The sequence below is a fragment of the Engystomops pustulosus genome, chromosome 2 (genome assembly GCF_040894005.1).
Source record: "Engystomops pustulosus chromosome 2, aEngPut4.maternal, whole genome shotgun sequence".
Taxonomy (NCBI): domain Eukaryota; kingdom Metazoa; phylum Chordata; class Amphibia; order Anura; family Leptodactylidae; genus Engystomops; species Engystomops pustulosus.
Window position 1 is genome coordinate 254,622,984 of NC_092412.1, and position 18,257 is coordinate 254,641,240.

General features: G+C 44.2%; 1 protein-coding gene across 3 annotated transcripts in view; it reads left to right on the forward strand.

The window, feature by feature from the left end:
• Positions 1-18,257, forward strand: part of B4GALT4 (beta-1,4-galactosyltransferase 4) — a 60,474-nt gene that overhangs the window by 29,372 nt on the left and 12,845 nt on the right. For all 3 annotated transcript variants that reach the window (XM_072138907.1, XM_072138905.1, XM_072138906.1), the window contains 3 exons: positions 3,462-3,694; positions 3,820-4,007; positions 11,172-11,294. In XM_072138907.1, coding sequence (XP_071995008.1) covers positions 3,462-3,694; positions 3,820-4,007; positions 11,172-11,294 — 544 coding nt within the window. The remainder of the gene's footprint in view (positions 1-3,461; positions 3,695-3,819; positions 4,008-11,171; positions 11,295-18,257) is intronic.

Here is an 18,257-nt window from a genome sequence, read left to right on the forward strand (position 1 = left end):
AAATATTCCCTAGTTAAGTGACTGTACTGATTGAAATTGTAGTCAGAATCCCCATTTGTATGTGTACAGTGGTCTGGTCCACATCTGCATTATAGCGGAACAGAGCACTATCAATATATTTTGGGGGAAGCTGACTACACTAAAAAATTGAGTCTTTTTTTTTTTTGTTAGTTTCCTATTTTTGCAAAAGCCGTCAAACATTAAAAATATGTTCTCAAAAAATCAGACGAGATCTGCAAGCGTATGGTGCGCTGTCACAGTGTTTTGTGGTCTACCACAAGGGGACATAGACAGATCCCAGGGGTCCTCACTGGGTTTTTGTTACTTTCCTGGGGGTAATAATCTAAATCACGTCCCCACGTTTCCATGTGGTGTACATGATAATCCTGATAAAATCCTAAAGAGTTAAGAATATCCCCTTGGGCTCAGCAGCTGGACCATCATCAGGTGACATTAGTGAGGCCGCCCAGATGTCCTATATGATGTCTGTTTGCAGGACCTATCGCTATCTCTTCTCCAGCCCTTGTCTTGTGTCCTCCTGGTATTATCTAATATCTATAATCTCAGGGTCATAATCCCAGGGGCTTCACTCAACAAATATCCAAACATCTGCTTAGACAAGCAGAGGATGGAGCGGGACGGCAGTTCTGGTAACAGTGACAACCAATATGGCCGACGTCAAAGCTTTGGACACAGTGTTGGACAACCCCTTTAATTTTTGTGGATCTTTAGGGCTGATTTAATGTTCCAAATTATTAAATTCCTGCACCGTAAGAGACCTTCTACCTGAGACTTCCGATGGGAAACCACATTCATCACCAGGTCTGTAAGTCAATGCCCGACCCATTAAAGAGTCTTCAATCCTGAAAGTCGCTCTGTTTTTGACCCGGGGCAGTACTGTCAGTGTTCTGGTTGGCTGTGCGAGATGCCTGGAGGACTGGACGCTACCAGTCCTGATTATATAACGGGGGTCCCAGCCCTTCTTCTATAACCTGAGTGTACAGCATTAAATATTGTAAAACTAAACATTCATCTTCCTGTAGTTATTAGACAGCTGTGATGAAATGACTGCCAGACACAATGGAGCATTACTGCTGTGATGTGTATACACTTTACTGTACTGCTGTGATGTGTACACACTTTACTGTACTGCTGTGATGTGTACACACTTTACTGTACTGCTGTGATGTGTACACTTTACTGTACTGCTGTGATGTGTACACACTTTACTGTATTGCTGTGATGTGTACACACTTTACTGTACTGCTGTGATGTGTACACACTTTACTGTACTGCTGTGATGTTAATACACTTTACTGTTCTGCTGTGATGTGTATACACTTTACTGACTGCTGTGATGTGTACACACTTTACTGTATTGCTGTGATGTGTACACACTTTACTGTACTGCTGTGATGTGTACACACTTTACTGTACTGCTGTGATGTGTATACACTTTACTGTTCTGCTGTGATGTGTATACACTTTACTGACTGCTGTGATGTGTATACACTTTACTGTACTGCTGTGATGTGTATACACTTTACTGTTCTGCTGTGTTGTGTATACACTTTACTGTTCTGCTGTGTTGTGTATACACTTTACTTTACTGCTGTGATGTGTATACACTTTACTGTTCTGCTGTGATGTGTATACACTTTACTGACTGCTGTGATGTGTATACACTTTACTGACTGCTGTGATGTGTATACACTTTACTGACTGCTGTGATGTGTATACACTTTACTGTACTGCTGTGATGTGTACACACTTTACTGTATTGCTGTGATGTGTACACACTTTACTGTACTGCTGTGATGTGTACACACTTTACTGTACTGCTGTGATGTGTATACACTTTACTGTTCTGCTGTGATGTGTATACACTTTACTGACTGCTGTGATGTGTATACACTTTACTGTACTGCTGTGATGTGTATAAACTTTACTGTTCTGCTGTGTTGTGTATACACTTTACTGTTCTGCTGTGTTGTGTATACACTTTACTTTACTGCTGTGATGTGTACACACTTAACTGTACTGCTGTGATGTGTATACACTTTACTGTTCTGCTGTGATGTGTATACACTTTACTGACTGCTGTGATGTGTATACACTTTACTGTACTGCTGTGATGTGTATACACTTTACTGTTCTGCTGTGTTGTGTATACACTTTACTGTTCTGCTGTGTTGTGTATACACTTTACTTTACTGCTGTGATGTGTATACACTTTACTGTTCTGCTGTGATGTGTATACACTTTACTGACTGCTGTGATGTGTATACACTTTACTGACTGCTGTGATGTGTATACACTTTACTGACTGCTGTGATGTGTATACACTTTACTGTACTGCTGTGATGTGTACACACTTTACTGTATTGCTGTGATGTGTACACACTTTACTGTACTGCTGTGATGTGTACACACTTTACTGTACTGCTGTGATGTGTATACACTTTACTGTTCTGCTGTGATGTGTATACACTTTACTGACTGCTGTGATGTGTATACACTTTACTGTACTGCTGTGATGTGTATACACTTTACTGTTCTGCTGTGTTGTGTATACACTTTACTGTTCTGCTGTGTTGTGTATACACTTTACTTTACTGCGGTGATGTGTACACACTTAACTGTACTGCTATGATGTGTATACACTTTACTGTTCTGCTGTGATGTGTATACACTTTACTGACTGCTGTGATGTGTATACACTTTACTGTACTGCTGTGATGTGTATACACTTTACTGTTCTGCTGTGTTGTGTATACACTTTACTGTTCTGCTGTGTTGTGTATACACTTTACTTTACTGCTGTGATGTGTATACACTTTACTGTTCTGCTGTGATGTGTATACACTTTACTGACTGCTGTGATGTGTATACACTTTACTGACTGCTGTGATGTGTATACACTTTACTGTACTGCTGTGATGTGTATACACTTTACTGACTGCTGTGATGTGTATACACTTTACTGACTGCTGTGATGTGTATACACTTTACTGACTGCTGTGATGTGTATACACTTTACTGTACTGCTGTGATGTGTATACACTTTACTGACTGCTGTGATGTGTATACACTTTACTGACTGCTGTGATGTGTATACACTTTACTGTACTGCTGTAATTTGTGCACACACTTTACTGCTGTAATATGTATGCACTTTACTGTATTGCTGTGATGTACACACACTTTACTGCAGTACATACAAACTTTACTGCTGTAATATGTACTCTATGTGTATACACTTTACTGTACTGCTGTAATGTGTATACTTTACTGTACTGCTGCTGTACTACCGTACTTTACTGTATAGTGCTGCAGAAGGCATACACTTTACAGTGCTGCTGTAAAATGTACACAGTCATTTACATGCTTTGTTGTGTTGCTGTGACATGTTCATATTTTATTGCCTTGATATATATATAAATTATTGTCATTTGTCACAGAGGGGGTTGTGCCGCTCACATTTCCCCCAAACCTAAGTCTGGAGGATGTACAGAAGAAGTTTCCCATGGTGCACAATGGTCGCCACCAGCCGGAGAGCTGTAGGGCCCAGCAGAAGGTGGCCATCCTGATCCCTCACCGCAACCGGGAGAAACACCTCCTGTACCTGCTGGATAACCTGCACCCCTTCCTCCAGAGGCAGCAGCTGGACTACGCCATCTACGTCATCCATCAGGTGGGAGCTCGGCTTGTAATAACTAAGCTTCTATCATGTAGAAGCTACTGAACAAGCAGGGGGTGCTGGGAGAGTTCAGCTCTGCAGCAGCAGAATTATACTTTATGACTTCCTCCATCTTGCAGGCCGGAGATGTGAAGTTTAATCGAGCCAAGCTCCTGAACATTGGATACCTGGAGGCATTAAAGGAATATAACTGGGACTGCTTCATATTCCATGACGTGGACCTGGTCCCGGAAAACGACTTCAACACTTACCTCTGTGACAGTGAACCCAAACACCTGGTGGTGGGCCGCAATGTCACCGGGTACAGGTGAGGAGCAGGTGTCTCTTCCTCCTGGATGGCTCCTCCTGTTATTATTATAGGAAAGCACCCAGACGTTTCATCCAGAGATAATTGTAGAGTCCTGGAGGAAGGAATGCGGAGCACATGAATAGACGGACTGTGCTGACTGTTTCCACTGAGTAATAGGAGACTAAGAGAGGCGCAGCATAGATTACTGGAAGTGGATAATAGAGGGAAAGCAAGGAGGGAATAAGGGTGAGGCGAGGAAAGAATAAGGGTGAGGCGAGGAGGAAAGGAGTGAGGTGAGAAAAGAAGAAGGGTGAAGCGAGGAGAGAAGAAGGGTGAGGCGAGGAGAGAAGAAGGGTGAGGCAATGAGAGAGGAAGGGTGAGGCAAAGAGAGAGGAAGGGTGAGGCAATGAGAGAAGAAGGGTGAGGCAATGAGAGAAGAAGGGTGAGGAGAAGGGTGAGGCGAGGAGAGAAGAAGGGTGAGGCGAGTAAAGAAGAAGGGTGAGGCGAGGAAAGAAGAAGGGTGAGGAAGGGAAAGAAGAAGGGTGAGGCGAGGAAAGAAGAAGGGTGAGGCGAGGAGAGAAGAAGGGTGAGGCGAGGAGAGAAGTAGGGTGAGGCGAGGAGAGAAGTAGGGTGAGGCGAGGAGAGAAGTAGGGTGAGGCGAGGAGAGAAGTAGGGTGAGGCGAGGAGAGAAGTAGGGTGAGGCGAGGAGAGAAGTAGGGTGAGGCGAGGAGAGAAGTAGGGTGAGGCGAGGAGAGTAGTAGGGTGAGGCGAGTAGAGAAGTAGGGTGAGGCGAGGAAAGAAGAAGGGTGAAGAGAGGAGAGAAGTAGGGTGAGGCGAGGAGAGAAGAAGGGTGAGGCGAGGAAAGAAGAAGGGTGAGGCGAGGAAAGAAGAAGGGTGAGGCAGGGAAAGAAGAAGGGTGAGGCGAGGAAAGAAGAAGGGTGAGGGGAGGAGAGAAGAAGGGTGAGGCGAGGAAAGAAGAAGGGTGAGGCGAGGTGAGAAGAAGGGTGAGGCGAGGTGAGAAGAAGGGTGAGGCGAGGAGAGAAGAAGGGTGAGGCGAGGAGAGAAGAAGGGTGAGGCGAGGAGAGAAGAAGGGTGAGGCGAGGAGAGAAGTAGGGTGAGGCGAGAAGTAGGTTGAGGCGAGGAGGGAAGTAGGGTGAGGCGAGGAGAGAAGAAGGGTGAGGCGAGGAGAGAAGAAGGGTGAGGCGAGGAGAGAAGAAGGGTGAGGCGAGGAGAGAAGAAGGGTGAGGCGAGGAGAGAAGAAGGGTGAGGCGAGGAGAGAAGTAGGGTGAGGCGAGAAGTAGGTTGAGGCGAGGAGGGAAGTAGGGTGAGGCGAGGAGAGAAGAAGGGTGAGGCGAGGAGAGAAGAAGGGTGAGGCGAGGAGAGAAGAAGGGTGAGGCGAGGAGAGAAGAAGGGTGAGGCGAGGAGAGAAGAAGGGTGAGGCGAGGAGAGAAGAAGGGTGAGGCGAGGAGAGAAGAAGGGTGAGGCGAGGAGAGAAGAAGGGTGAGGCGAGGAAAGAAGAAGGGTGAGGCGAGGAGAGAAGAAGGGTGAAGCGAGGAGAGAAGAAGGGTGAGGGGAGGAGAGAAGAAGGGTGAGGGGAGGAGAGAAGAAGGGTGAGGCGAGGAGAGAAGAAGGGTGAGGCGAGGAGAGAAGAAGGGTGAGGCGAGGAGAGAAGAAGGGTGAGGCGAGGAGAGAAGAAGGGTGAGGCGAGGAGAGAAGAAGGGTGAGGCGAGGAGGGAAGAAGGGTGAGGCGAGGAGGGAAGAAGGGTGAGGCGAGGAGGGAAGAAGGGTGAGGCGAGGAAAGAAGAAGGGTGAGGCGAGGAAAGAAGAAGGGTGAGGCGAGGAAAGAAGAAGGGTGAGGCGAGGAGGGAAGAGAGACGAAGGTTGAGGCGAGGAGGGAAGCCGGGGAGGCAAGGTGGGAAGAAAGGTGAGGGCAGGAGAGAAGAGAGACAAAGGTTGAGGCAAGGAGAGACAAAGGTTGAGGCAAGGAGAGACAACGGGTGAGGCTAGGAGGGAAGAAGGGTAAGACGAGCAGAGAAGAAGGGTGAGACGAGGGAAGAAGGGTGAGGGGAGGAGAGAAGAGAGACGAAGGTTGAGGCGAGGAGGGAAGCCGGCGAGGAGAGAAGAAGGGTGAGGCGAGAAGAAAGGTGAGGCAAGGAGGGAATAAGGGTGAGGTGAGGAGAGAAGAAGGGTGTGGCGAGGAAAGAAGAAGGGTGAGGCGAGGAGAGAAGTAGGGTGAGGCGAGGAAAGAAGAAGGGTGAGGCGAGGAAAGAAGAAGGGTGAGGCGAGGAAAGAAGAAGGGTGAGGCGAGGAAAGAAGAAGGGTGAGGCGAGGAAAGAAGAAGGGTGAGGCGAGGAAAGAAGAAGGGTGAGGCGAGGAAAGTAGAAGGGTGAGGCGAGGAAAGTAGAAGGGTGAGGCGAGGAAAGTAGAAGGGTGAGGTGAGGAAAGTAGAAGGGTGAGGCGAGGAAAGTAGAAGGGTGAGGCGAGGAAAGTAGAAGGGTGAGGCGAGGAAAGTAGAAGGGTGAGACGAGGATAGAAGAAGGGTGAGACGAGGATAGAAGAAGGGTGAGACGAGGATAGAAGAAGGGTGAGACGAGGAGGGAAGAAGGGTGAGGGGAGGAGAGAAGAGAGACGAAGGTTGAGGCGAGGAGGGAAGCTGGTGAGGCAAGGAGGGAAGAAGGGTGAGGGCAGGAGAGAAGAGAGACAAAGGTTGAGGCAAGGAGAGACAACGGGTGAGGCGAGGAGGGAAGAAGGGTGAGGTGAGGAGGGAAGAAGGGTCAGACGAGGAGAGAAGAAGGGTGAGTCGAGGAGGGAAGAAAGGTAAGGCGAGAAAAGAAGAAGGGTGAGGCAAGAGGGAAGATGGGTGAGGCGAGAAGAAGGTTGAGGCGAGAAGAAGGGTGAGGCGAGGCGAGAAGAAGGGTGAGGCGAGGCGAGAAGAAGGGTGAGGCGAGGCGAGAAGAAGGGTGAGGCGAGGCGAGAAGAAGGGTGAGGCGAGGCGAGAAGAAGGGTGAGGCGAGGAGAGAAGAAGGGTGAGGCGAGGAGAGAAGAAGGGTGAGGCGAGGAGAGAAGAAGGGTGAGGCGAGGAGAGAAGAAGGGTGAGGCGAGGAGAGAAGAAGGGTGAGGTGAGGAGAGAAGAAGAGTGAGGCATGGAAAGAAGAAGGGTGAGGCGAGGAGAGAAGAAGGGTGAGGCGAGGAGAGAAGAAGGGTGAGGCGAGGAGAGAAGAAGGGTGAGGCGAGGAGAGAAGAAGGGTGAGGCGAGGAGAGAAGAAGGGTGAGGCGAGGAGAGAAGAAGGGTGAGGCGAGGAGAGAAGAAGGGTGAGGCGAGGAGAGAAGAAGGGTGAGGCGAGGAAAGAAGAAGGGTGAGGCGAGGAAAGAAGAAGGGTGAGGCGAGGAGGGAAGAAGGGTGAGGGGAGGAGAGAAGAGAAGAGAGACGAAGGTTGAGGCGAGGAGGGAAGCCGGTGAGGCAAGGAGGGAAGAAGGGTGAGGGCAGGCGAGAAGAGAGACAAGGGTTGAGGCAAGGAGAGACAACGGGTGAGGCTAGGAGGGAAGAAGGGTGAGGCGAGGAGAGAAGAAGGGTGAGGCGAGGAGAGAAGAAGGGTGAGGCGAGGAAAGAAGAAGGGTGAGGCGAGGAAAGAAGAAGGGTGAGGCGAGGAAAGAAGAAGGGTGAGGCAAGGAGAGACAACGGGTGAGGCTAGGAGGGAAGAAGGGTGAGGTGAGGAGGGAAGAAGGGTGAGACGAGGAGAGAAGAAGGGTGAGACGAGGAGGGAAGAAGGGTGAGGGGAGGAGAGAAGAGAGACGAAGGTTGAGGCGAGGAGGGAAGCTGGTGAGGCAAGGAGGGAAGAAGGGTGAGGGCAGGAGAGAAGAGAGACAAAGGTTGAGGCAAGGAGAGACAACGGGTGAGGCGAGGAGGGAAGAAGGGCGAGGTGAGGAGGGAAGAAGGGTCAGACGAGGAGAGAAGAAGGGTGAGACGAGGAGGGAAGAAAGGTAAGGCGAGAAAAGAAGAAGGGTGAGGCAAGGAGGGAAGATGGGTGAGGCGAGAAGAAGGGTGAGGCGAGAAGAAGGGTGAGGCGAGAAGAAGGGTGAGGCGAGGAGAGAAGAAGGGTGAGGCGAGGAGAGAAGAAGGGTGAGGCGAGGAGAAAAGAAGGGTGAGGCGAGAAAAAAGGTGAGGCGAGGAGAGAAGAAGGGTGAGGTAAGGAGAGAAGAAGGGTGAGGCAAGGAAAGAAGAAGGGTGAGGCGAGGAGAGAAGAAGGGTGAGGCGAGGAGAGAAGAAGGGTGAGGCGAGGAAAGAAGAAGGGTGAGGCGAGGAAAGAAGAAGGGTGAGGCGAGGAAAGAAGAAGGGTGAGGCGAGGAAAGAAGAAGGGTGAGGCGAGGAAAGAAGAAGGGTGAGGCGAGGAAAGAAGAAGGGTGAGGCGAGGAGAGAAGAAGGGTGAGGCGAGGAGAGAAGAAGGGTGAGGCGAGGAGGGAAGAAGGGTGAGGGGAGGGAAAAAGGGTGAGGGGAGGAGAGAAGAGAAGAGAGACAAAGGTTGAGGCAAGGAGAGACAACGGGTGAGGCTAGGAGGGAAGAAGGGTGAGGTGAGGAGGGAAGATGGGTGAGGGGAGGAGAGAAGAGAGATGAAGGTTGAGGCGAGGAGGGAAGCCGGTAAGGCAAGGAGGGAAGAAGGGTGAGGGCAGGAGAGAAGAGAGACAAAGGTTGAGGCAAGGAGAGACAACGGGTGAGGCTAGGAGGGAAGAAGGGTGAGGTGAGGAGGGAAGAAGGGTGAGACGAGGAGAGAAGAAGGGTGAGGCGAGAAGAAGGGTGAGGCGAGAAGAAGGGTGAGGCGAGAAGAAGGGTGAGGCGAGGAGAGAAGAAGGGTGAGGCGAGGAGAGAAGAAGGGTGAGGCGAGGAGAAAAGAAGGGTGAAGCGAGGAGAAAAGAAGGGTGAGGCGAGGAGAAAAGAAGGGTAAGGCGAGGAGAAAAGAAGGGTGAGGCGAGGAGGGAAGAAGGGTGAGGGGAGGGAAGAAGGGTGAGGGGAGGAGAGAAGAGAGACAAAGGTTGAGGCAAGGAGAGACAACGGGTGAGGCTAGGAGGGAAGAAGGGTGAGGTGAGGAGGGAAGATGGGTGAGGGGAGGAGAGAAGAGAGATGAAGGTTGAGGCGAGGAGGGAAGCCGGTAAGGCAAGGAGGGAAGAAGGGTGAGGGCAGGAGAGAAGAGAGACAAAGGTTTAGGCAAGGAGAGACAACGGGTGAGGCGAGGAGGGAAGAAGGGTGAGGTGAGGAGGGAAGAAGGGTGAGGGGAGGAGAGAAGAGAGACTAAGGTTGAGGCAAGGAGGGAAGAAGGGTGAGGGCAGGAGAGAAGAGAGACAAAGGTTGAGGCAAGGAGAGACAACGGGTGAGACGAGGAGAGAAGAAGGGTGAGACGAGGAGGGAAGAAGGGTGAGGGGAGGAGAGAAGAGAGACGAAGGTTGAGGCGAGGAGGGAAGCCGGTGAGGCAAGGAGGGAAGAAGGGTGAGGGCAGGAGAGAAGAGAGACAAAGGTTGAGGCTAGGAGAGACAACGGGTGAGGCGAGGAGGGAAGAAGGGTGAGGTGAGGAGGGAAGAAGGGTGAGACGAGGAGAGAAGAAGGGTGAGACGAGGAGGGAAGAAAGGTAAGGCGAGAAAAGAAGAAGGGTGAGGCAAGGAGGGAAGATGGGTGAGGCGAGAAAAAGGGTGAGGTGAGGAGAGAAGAAGGGTGAGGCGAGAAGAAAGGTGAGGCGAGGAGAGAAGAAGGGTGAGGTGAGGAGAGAAGAAGGGTGAGGCGAGGAAAGAAGAAGGGTGAGGCGAGGAGAGAAGAAGGGTGAGGCGAGGAGAGAAGAAGGGTGAGGCGATGAAAGAAGAAGGGTGAGGCGAGGAAAGAAGAAGGGTGAGGCGAGGAAAGAAGAAGGGTGAGGCGTGGAAAGAAGAAGGGTGAGGGGAGGAGAGAAGAGAGACGAAGGTTGAGGCGAGGAAAGAAGAAGGGTGAGGCGAGGAAAGAAGAAGGGTGAGGCGAGGAAAGAAGAAGGGTGAGGCGAGGAAAGAAGAAGGGTGAGGCGAGGAGGGAAGCCGGTGAGGCGAGGAGGGAAGAAGGGTGAGGGGAGGACAGAAGAGAGACGAAGGTTGAGGCGAGGAAAGAAGAAGGTTGAGGCGAGGAAAGAAGAAGGGTGAGGCGAGGAAAGAAGAAGGGTGAGGAGAGGAAAGAAGAAGGGTGAGGCGAGGAAAGAAGAAGGGTGAGGCGAGGAAAGAAGAAGGGTGAGGCGGGGAAAGAAGATGGGTGAGGCGAGGAGGGAAGATGGGTGAGGCGAGGAGGGAAGATGGGTGATGCGAGGAGGGAAGATGGGTGATGCGAGGAGGGAAGAAGGGTGATGCGAGGAGGGAAGAAGGGTGATGCGAGGAGATGAGAAGGGTGAGGTGAGGAGATAAGAAGGGTGAGGAGATAAGAAGGGTGAGGTGAGGAGGGAAGAAAGAAAAAACGTAAGAAAAAAAGCAACAGGGAAGAAAATCAAAAAGTAAAAAAGCAATGAAAGAAAAAAATTGGAATCTCTAAGGTTTACCATTGTGTTTGGTCTTGTTCCAAGATCCTATTTAGCGATTGGCAACTATATTGTGTTAATATTGAAGTCTGTATATGTATTAGGGCATCAGCTCCCCCTAGTGGTGGATACAGACAGTCAGATTTTAAACGGATATTGAAATCAAAGTGAAATTTTCTCCTGGTCTCCATTGTTATATTCCATGTGTCCCGACCCTCCCGACCCTCCAGTAACCTGAGCGCACAGCATTAAATATTGTAAATACTGTAAAACGTAACCATCGCCTTCCTGTAGAAATGACATGACCCGTAAACATTTTGTTTGGCAAGTGATAAGGACAAGAAAGAACAGTGATTATTAATCTTGGCACTCGTCATCACTCATTGTTGTAATCTCTAATTACATATTGTGAGCCAAGATGTGCGGAGTTAATAAAGCCTATATGTATACGCTTTACTGCACTGCTGTAAAACATGTTCACTCTGGTAAAATTGTTATTAGTAACAATGATCAGCAGTGATGGTTCTGTCTCTAGTCATGTAAAGCCAAGCTGAGGGATCATGGGATTGATAACAAGCATCTTAAAAACACATTGCAATCCGAAAATTCATTTCTCTACACAAGTAGATTGTCGTTCCTGACTCCCGCCTGCTTTCCCCCTTAGATTAAGGTATGAAGGATACTTCGGAGGTGTCACCGCCATGACCAGGAAGCAAATTGAGAAGGTGAACGGATATTCCAACAACTACTGGGGCTGGGGAGGCGAGGACGACGACCTGCGCTACAGGTAACAGCCCCGGTGTCATCATCATTAATCACCTCCAGGGTAAATTACTGGAGCGCCCCTTTAAGAAGTGTTCCCAGGTCTCCAAAGGGTTAACCATAAAATAATTCACTCGTTCTGGGGCGAAGGACACAATTCATTACAGTCGTTATAAAGTAATGACCAGAGAGCAAATATTATCACAATAGCACAAGGTGACAAGCGGGAACAACACCCATCATCCGCTGTCAGGAAGATAATAGATGATACACACCTGCAGGAAGCGCCATAGTGTGATTATATAATATATACCTGTACGTAGGGGGCAGTATTATAGTAGTTATATTCCTGTACATAGGGGGCAGTATTACAGTAGTTATATTCTTGTACATAGGGGGCAGTATTATAGTAGTTATATTCCTGTACATAGGGGGCAGTATTATAGTAGTTATATTCCTGTACATAGGGAGCAGTATTATAGTAGTTATATTCCTGTACATAGGGGGCAGTATTATAGTAGTTATATTCTTGTACATAGGGAGCAGTATTATAGTAGTTATATTCCTGTACATAGGGGGCAGTATTATAGTAGTTATATTCTTGTACATAGGGAGCAGTATTATAGTAGTTATATTCCTGTACATAGGGGGCAGTATTATAGTAGTTATATTCTTGTACATAGGGGGCAGTATTATAGTAGTTATATTCCTGTACATAGGGGGCAGTATTATAGTAGTTATATTCTTGTACATAGGGAGCAGTATTATAGTAGTTATATTCCTGTACATAGGGGCAGTATTATAATAGTTATATTCTTGTACATAGGGGGCAGTATTATAGTAGTTATATTCTTGTACATAGAGAGCAGTATTATAGTAGTTATATTCCTGTACATAGGGGGCAGTATTATAGTAGTTATATTCTTGTACATAGGGAGCAGTATCATAGTACAGGCGGTCCCCTACTTAAGGACACCCGACTTACAGACAACCCATAGTTACAGACAGACCCCTCTGCCCACTGTGACCTCTGGTGAAGCTTTCTGGATGCTTTACTATAGCCCCAGACTGCAATGATCAGCTGTAAGGTGTCTGTAATGAAGCTTTATTGATAATCCTTGGTCCTATTACAGCAAAAATTTTGAAACTCCAATTGTCACTGGGACAAAAGAAAAAAAAATGTCCAGAACTTCAATTATAACATATACAGTTTCGACTTACATACAAATTCAACTTAAGAACAAACCTCCAGTCCCTATCTTGTATGTAACCCGGGGACTGCCTGTAGTTATATTCCTGTACATAGGGGGCAGTATTATAGTAGTTATATTCTTGTACATAGGGGGCAGTATTATACTAGTTATATTCTTGAACATAGGGGGCAGTATTATAGTAGTTATATTCTTGTACATAGGGAGCAGTATTATAGTAGTTATAGTCCTGTACATAGGGGGCAGTATTATAGTAGTTATATTCCTGTACATAGGGGGCAGTATTATAGTAGTTATATTCTTGTACATAGGGGGCAGTATTATAGTAGTTATATTCCTATACATAGGGGCAGTATTATAATAGTTATATTCTTGTACATAGGGGGCAGTATTATAGTAGTTATATTCTTGTACATAGGGGGCAGTATTATAGTAGTTATATTCTTGTACATAGGGGGCAGTATTATAGTAGTTATATTCCTATACATAGGGGCAGTATTATAGTAGTTATATTCTTGTATATAGGGGGCAGTATTATAGTAGTTATTATCTTGTACATAGGAGGCAGTATTATAGTAGTTATATTCTTGTACATAGGGGGCAGTATTATAGTAGTTATATTCTTGTACATAGGGGACATTATTATAATAGTTATATCCTTGTACATAGGGGCAGTATTATAATAGTTATATCCTTGTACATAGGGGCAGTATTATAGTAGTTATATTCCTGTACATAGGGGGCAGTATTATAGTAGTTATGTTCCTGTACATAGGGGGAAGTATTATAGTAGTTATATTCTTGTACCTAGGGGACATTATTATAATAGTTATATCCTTGTACATAGGGGCAGTATTATAATAGTTATATCCTTGTACATAGGGGCAGTATTATAGTAGTTATATTCCTGCACATAGGGGGCAGTATTATAGTAGTTATATTCTTGTACATAGGAGGCAGTATTATAGTAGTTATACTCCTGTACATAGGGGCAGTATTATAGTAGTTATATTCTTGTACATAGGGGGCAGTATTCTAGTATTATATTCTTGTACATAGGGGGCAGTATTATAGTAGTTATATTCTTGTACATAGGGGGCAGTATTATAGTAGTTATATTCCTGTACATAGGGGGCAGTATTTTAGTAGTTATATTCTTGTACATAGGGGGCAGTATTATAGTAGTTATATTCTTGTACATAGGGGGCAGTATTATAGTAGTTATATTCCTGTACATAGGGGGCAGTATTATAGTAGTTATATTCCTGTACATAGGGGGCAGTATTATAGTAGTTACATTCTTGTACACAGGGGGCAGTATTATAGTAGTTATATTCTTGTACATAGGGGGCAGTATTATAGTTGTAATATTCTTGTACATAGGGGGCAGTATTATAGTAGTTATATTCTTGTACATAGGGGGCAGTATTATAGTAGTTATAAACCTGTACATAGGGGGCAGTATTATAGTAGTTATATTCTTGTACATAAAGGGCAGTATTATAGTAGTTATAATCCTGTACATAGGGGCAGTATTATAGTAGTTATATTCTTGTACATAGGGGGCAGTATTATAGTAGTTGTATTTCTGTACATAGGGGGCAGTATTATAGTAGTTATATTCTTGTACATAGGAGGCAGTATTATAGTAGTTATATTCTTGTACATAGGGGGCAGTATTATAGTAGTTATATTCTTGTACATAGGGGGCAGTATTATAGTAGTTATATTCTTGTACATAGGGGGCAGTATTATAGTAGTTATAATCCTGTACATAGGGGGCAGTATTATAGTAGTTATATTCCTGTACATAGGGGGCAGTATAATAGTAGTTATATTCTTGTACATAGGGGGCAGTGTTATAGTAGTTATATTCCTGTACATAGGGGGCAGTATTATAGTAGTTATATTCCTGTACATAGGGGGCAGTATTATAGTAGTTATATTCTTGTACATAGGGGGCAGTATTATAGTAGTTATATTCTTGTACATAGAGAGCAGTATTATAGTAGTTATATTCCTGTACATAGGGGGCAGTATTATTGTAGGTATATATTCTTGAACATAGGGGGCAGTATTATTGTAGATATATTCTTGTACATAGGGGACAGTATTATAGTAGTTATAATCCTGTACATAGGGGGCAGTATTATAGTAGTTATATTCTTGTACATAGGGGGCAGTATTATAGTAGATATATTCTTGTACATAGGGGGCAGTATTATAGTAGATATATTCTTGTACATAGGGGGCAGTATTATAGTAGATATATTCTTGTACATAGGGGGCAGTATTATAGTAGTTATATTCTTGTACATAGGGGGCAGTATTATAGTAGTTATATTCTTGTACATAGAGATCAGTATTATAGTAGTTATATTCCTGTACATAGGGGGCAGTATTATAGTAGTTATATTCCTGTACATAGGGGGCAGTATTATAGTAGTTATATTCCTGTACATAGGGGGAAGTATTATAGTAGTTATATTCTTGTACATAGGGGGCAGTATTATAGTAGTTATATTCTTGTACATAGGGGGCAGTATTATAGTAGTTATATTCTTGTACATAGGAGGCAGTATTATAGTAGTTATATTCCTGTACATAGGGAGCAGTATTATAGTAGTTATATTCTTGTACACATGGGGCAGTATTATAATAGTTATATTCCTGTACATAGGGGCAGTATTATAGTAGTTATATTCTTGTACATAGGGGGCAGTATTATAGTAGTTATATTCCTGTACATAGGGGGCAGTATTATAGTAGTTATATTCCTGTACATAGGGGGCAGTATTATAGTAGTTATATTCCTGTACATAGGGGGCAGTATTATAGTAGTTATATTCCTGTACATAGGGGGCAGTATTATAGTAGTTATATTCTTGTACATAGGGGGCAGTATTATAGTAGTTATATTCCTGTACATAGGGGGCAGTATTATAGTAGATATATTCTTGTACATAGGGGGCAGTATTATAGTAGTTATATTCCTGTACATAGGGGGCAGTATTATACTAGTTATATTCCTGTACATAGGGGGCAGTATTATACTAGTTATATTCCTGTACATAGGGGGCAGTATTATAGTAGTTATATTCCTGTACATAGGGAGCAGTATTATAGTAGTTATATTCTTGTACATAGGGGACAGTATTATAGTAGTTATATTCTTGTACATAGGGGGCAGTATTATAGTAGTTATATTCTTGTACATAGGGAGCAGTATTATAGTAGTTATATTCTTGTACATAGGGAGCAGTATTATATTATTGATGTTGTTCTTTAAGCCTTAATGTCACTTTTATTCTTATTCCATTAGCAGTAAAAGATGTTAGAGACAATGAGAACTTTCAGTGTGATCTGTTAAGTCTTCTGGTTTGAACCTCAGCCAATAGTACATCAGGAGATCTGTGATAACGGGTCAGTTTGGGGATATTGGCAGGACATGGGGTGTAACGAGAGAATCCTCAGATAACGAAACAAATAGGATATGTCTCAGAAAAAAAAGTGAGTGAATATGTCCATCATCAGATTGAATTCTTATGGAAAGGACACATTCATCACTGCAGAAACTGAGACTAAAAGAGATAACAGCCCTTATACCACTTCATCCTGCCAGTATAATCTTACAGAGTATAAATAAACCATTTTCTACTATAATACTGCCCCCTATGTACAAGAATAAAACTACTATAATACTGCCCCCTATGTACAGGAATATAACTACTATAATACTGCCCCCTATGTACAAGAATATAACTACTATAATACTGCCCCCTATGTACAGGAATATAACTACTATAATACTGCCTCCTATGTACAGGAATATAACTACTATAATACTGCCCCCTATGTACAGGAATATAACTACTATAATACTGCCCCCTATATACAAAAATATAACTACTATAATACTGCCCCCTATGTACAAGAATATAACTACTATAATACTGCCCCCTATGTACAAGAATATAACTACTATAATACTGCCCCCTGTGTACAGGAATATAACTACTATAATACTGCCCCCTATGTACAAGAATATAACTACTATAATACTGCCCCCTATGTACAGGAATATAACTACTATAATACTGCCCCCTATGTACAGGAATATAAAGACTATAATACTGCCCCCTATGTACAAGAATATAACTAGTATAATACTGCTCCCTATGTACAAGAATATAACTACTATAATACTGCCCCCTATGTACAGGAATATAACTACTATAATACTGCTCGCTATGTACAGGGATATAACTACTATAATACTGCCCCCTATGTACAGGAATATAACTACTATAATACTGCCCCCTTTGTACAAGAATATAACTAGTATAATACTGCCCCCTATGTACAGGATTATAACTATTATAATACTGCCCCCTATGTACAAGAATATAACTACTATAATACTGCCCCTATGTACAGGAATATAACTACTATAATACTGCCCCCTATGTACAAGAATATAACTACTATAATACTGCCCCTATGTACAGGAATATAACTACTATAATACTGCCCCCTATGTACAAGAATAAAACTACTATAATACTGCCCCTATGTACAAGAATATAACTACTATAATACTGCCCCCTATGTACAAGAATATAACTAGTATAATACTGCCCCTATGTACAGGATTATAACTACTATAATACTGCCCCCTATGTACAAGAATATAACTAGTATAATACTGCCCCCTATGTACAGAAGTATAACTACTATAATACTGCCCCCTATGTACAAGAATATAACTACTATAATACTGCCCCTATGTACAGGAATATAACTACTATAATACTGCCCCCTATGTACAGGAATATAACTACTATAATACTGCCCCTATGTACAGGAATATAACTACTATAATACTGCCCCCTATGTACAAGAATATAACTACTATAATACTGCCCCCTATGTACAAGAATATAACTACTATAATACTGCCCCCTATGTACAAGAATATAACTACTATAATACTGCCCCCTATGTACAGGAATATAACTACTATAATACTGCCCCCTATGTACAAGAATATAACTATTATAATACTGCCCCCTATATACAACAATATAACTACTATAATACTGCCCCCTATGTACAGGAATATAACTACTATAATACTGCCCCTATGTACAGAATTATAGCTACTATAATACTGCCCCCTATGTACAAGAATATAACTACTATAATACTGCACCCTATGTACAGGATTATAACTACTATAATACTGCCCCCTATGTACAAGAATATAACTACTATAATACTGCCCCCCTATGTACAAGAATATAACTACTATAATACTGCTCCCTATGTACAGGATTATAACTACTATAATACTGCCCTCTATGTACAAGAATATCACTACTATAATACTGCCCCCTATGTACAAGAATATAACTACTATAATACTGCACCCTATGTACAGGATTATAACTACTATAATACTGCCCCCTATGTACAAGAATATAACTACTATAATACTGCCCCCTATGTACAAGAATATAACTACGATAATACTGCCCCCTATGTACAGCATTATAACTACTATAATACTGCCCCCTATGTACAAGAATATAACTACTATAATCCTGCCCCCTATGTACAGGATTATAACTACTATAATACTGCTCCCTATGTACAGGATTATAACTACTATAATACTGCCCTCTATGTACAAGAATATAACTACTATAATACTGCCCCCTATGTACAGGAATATAACTACTATAATACTGCCCCCTATGTACAGGAATATAACTACT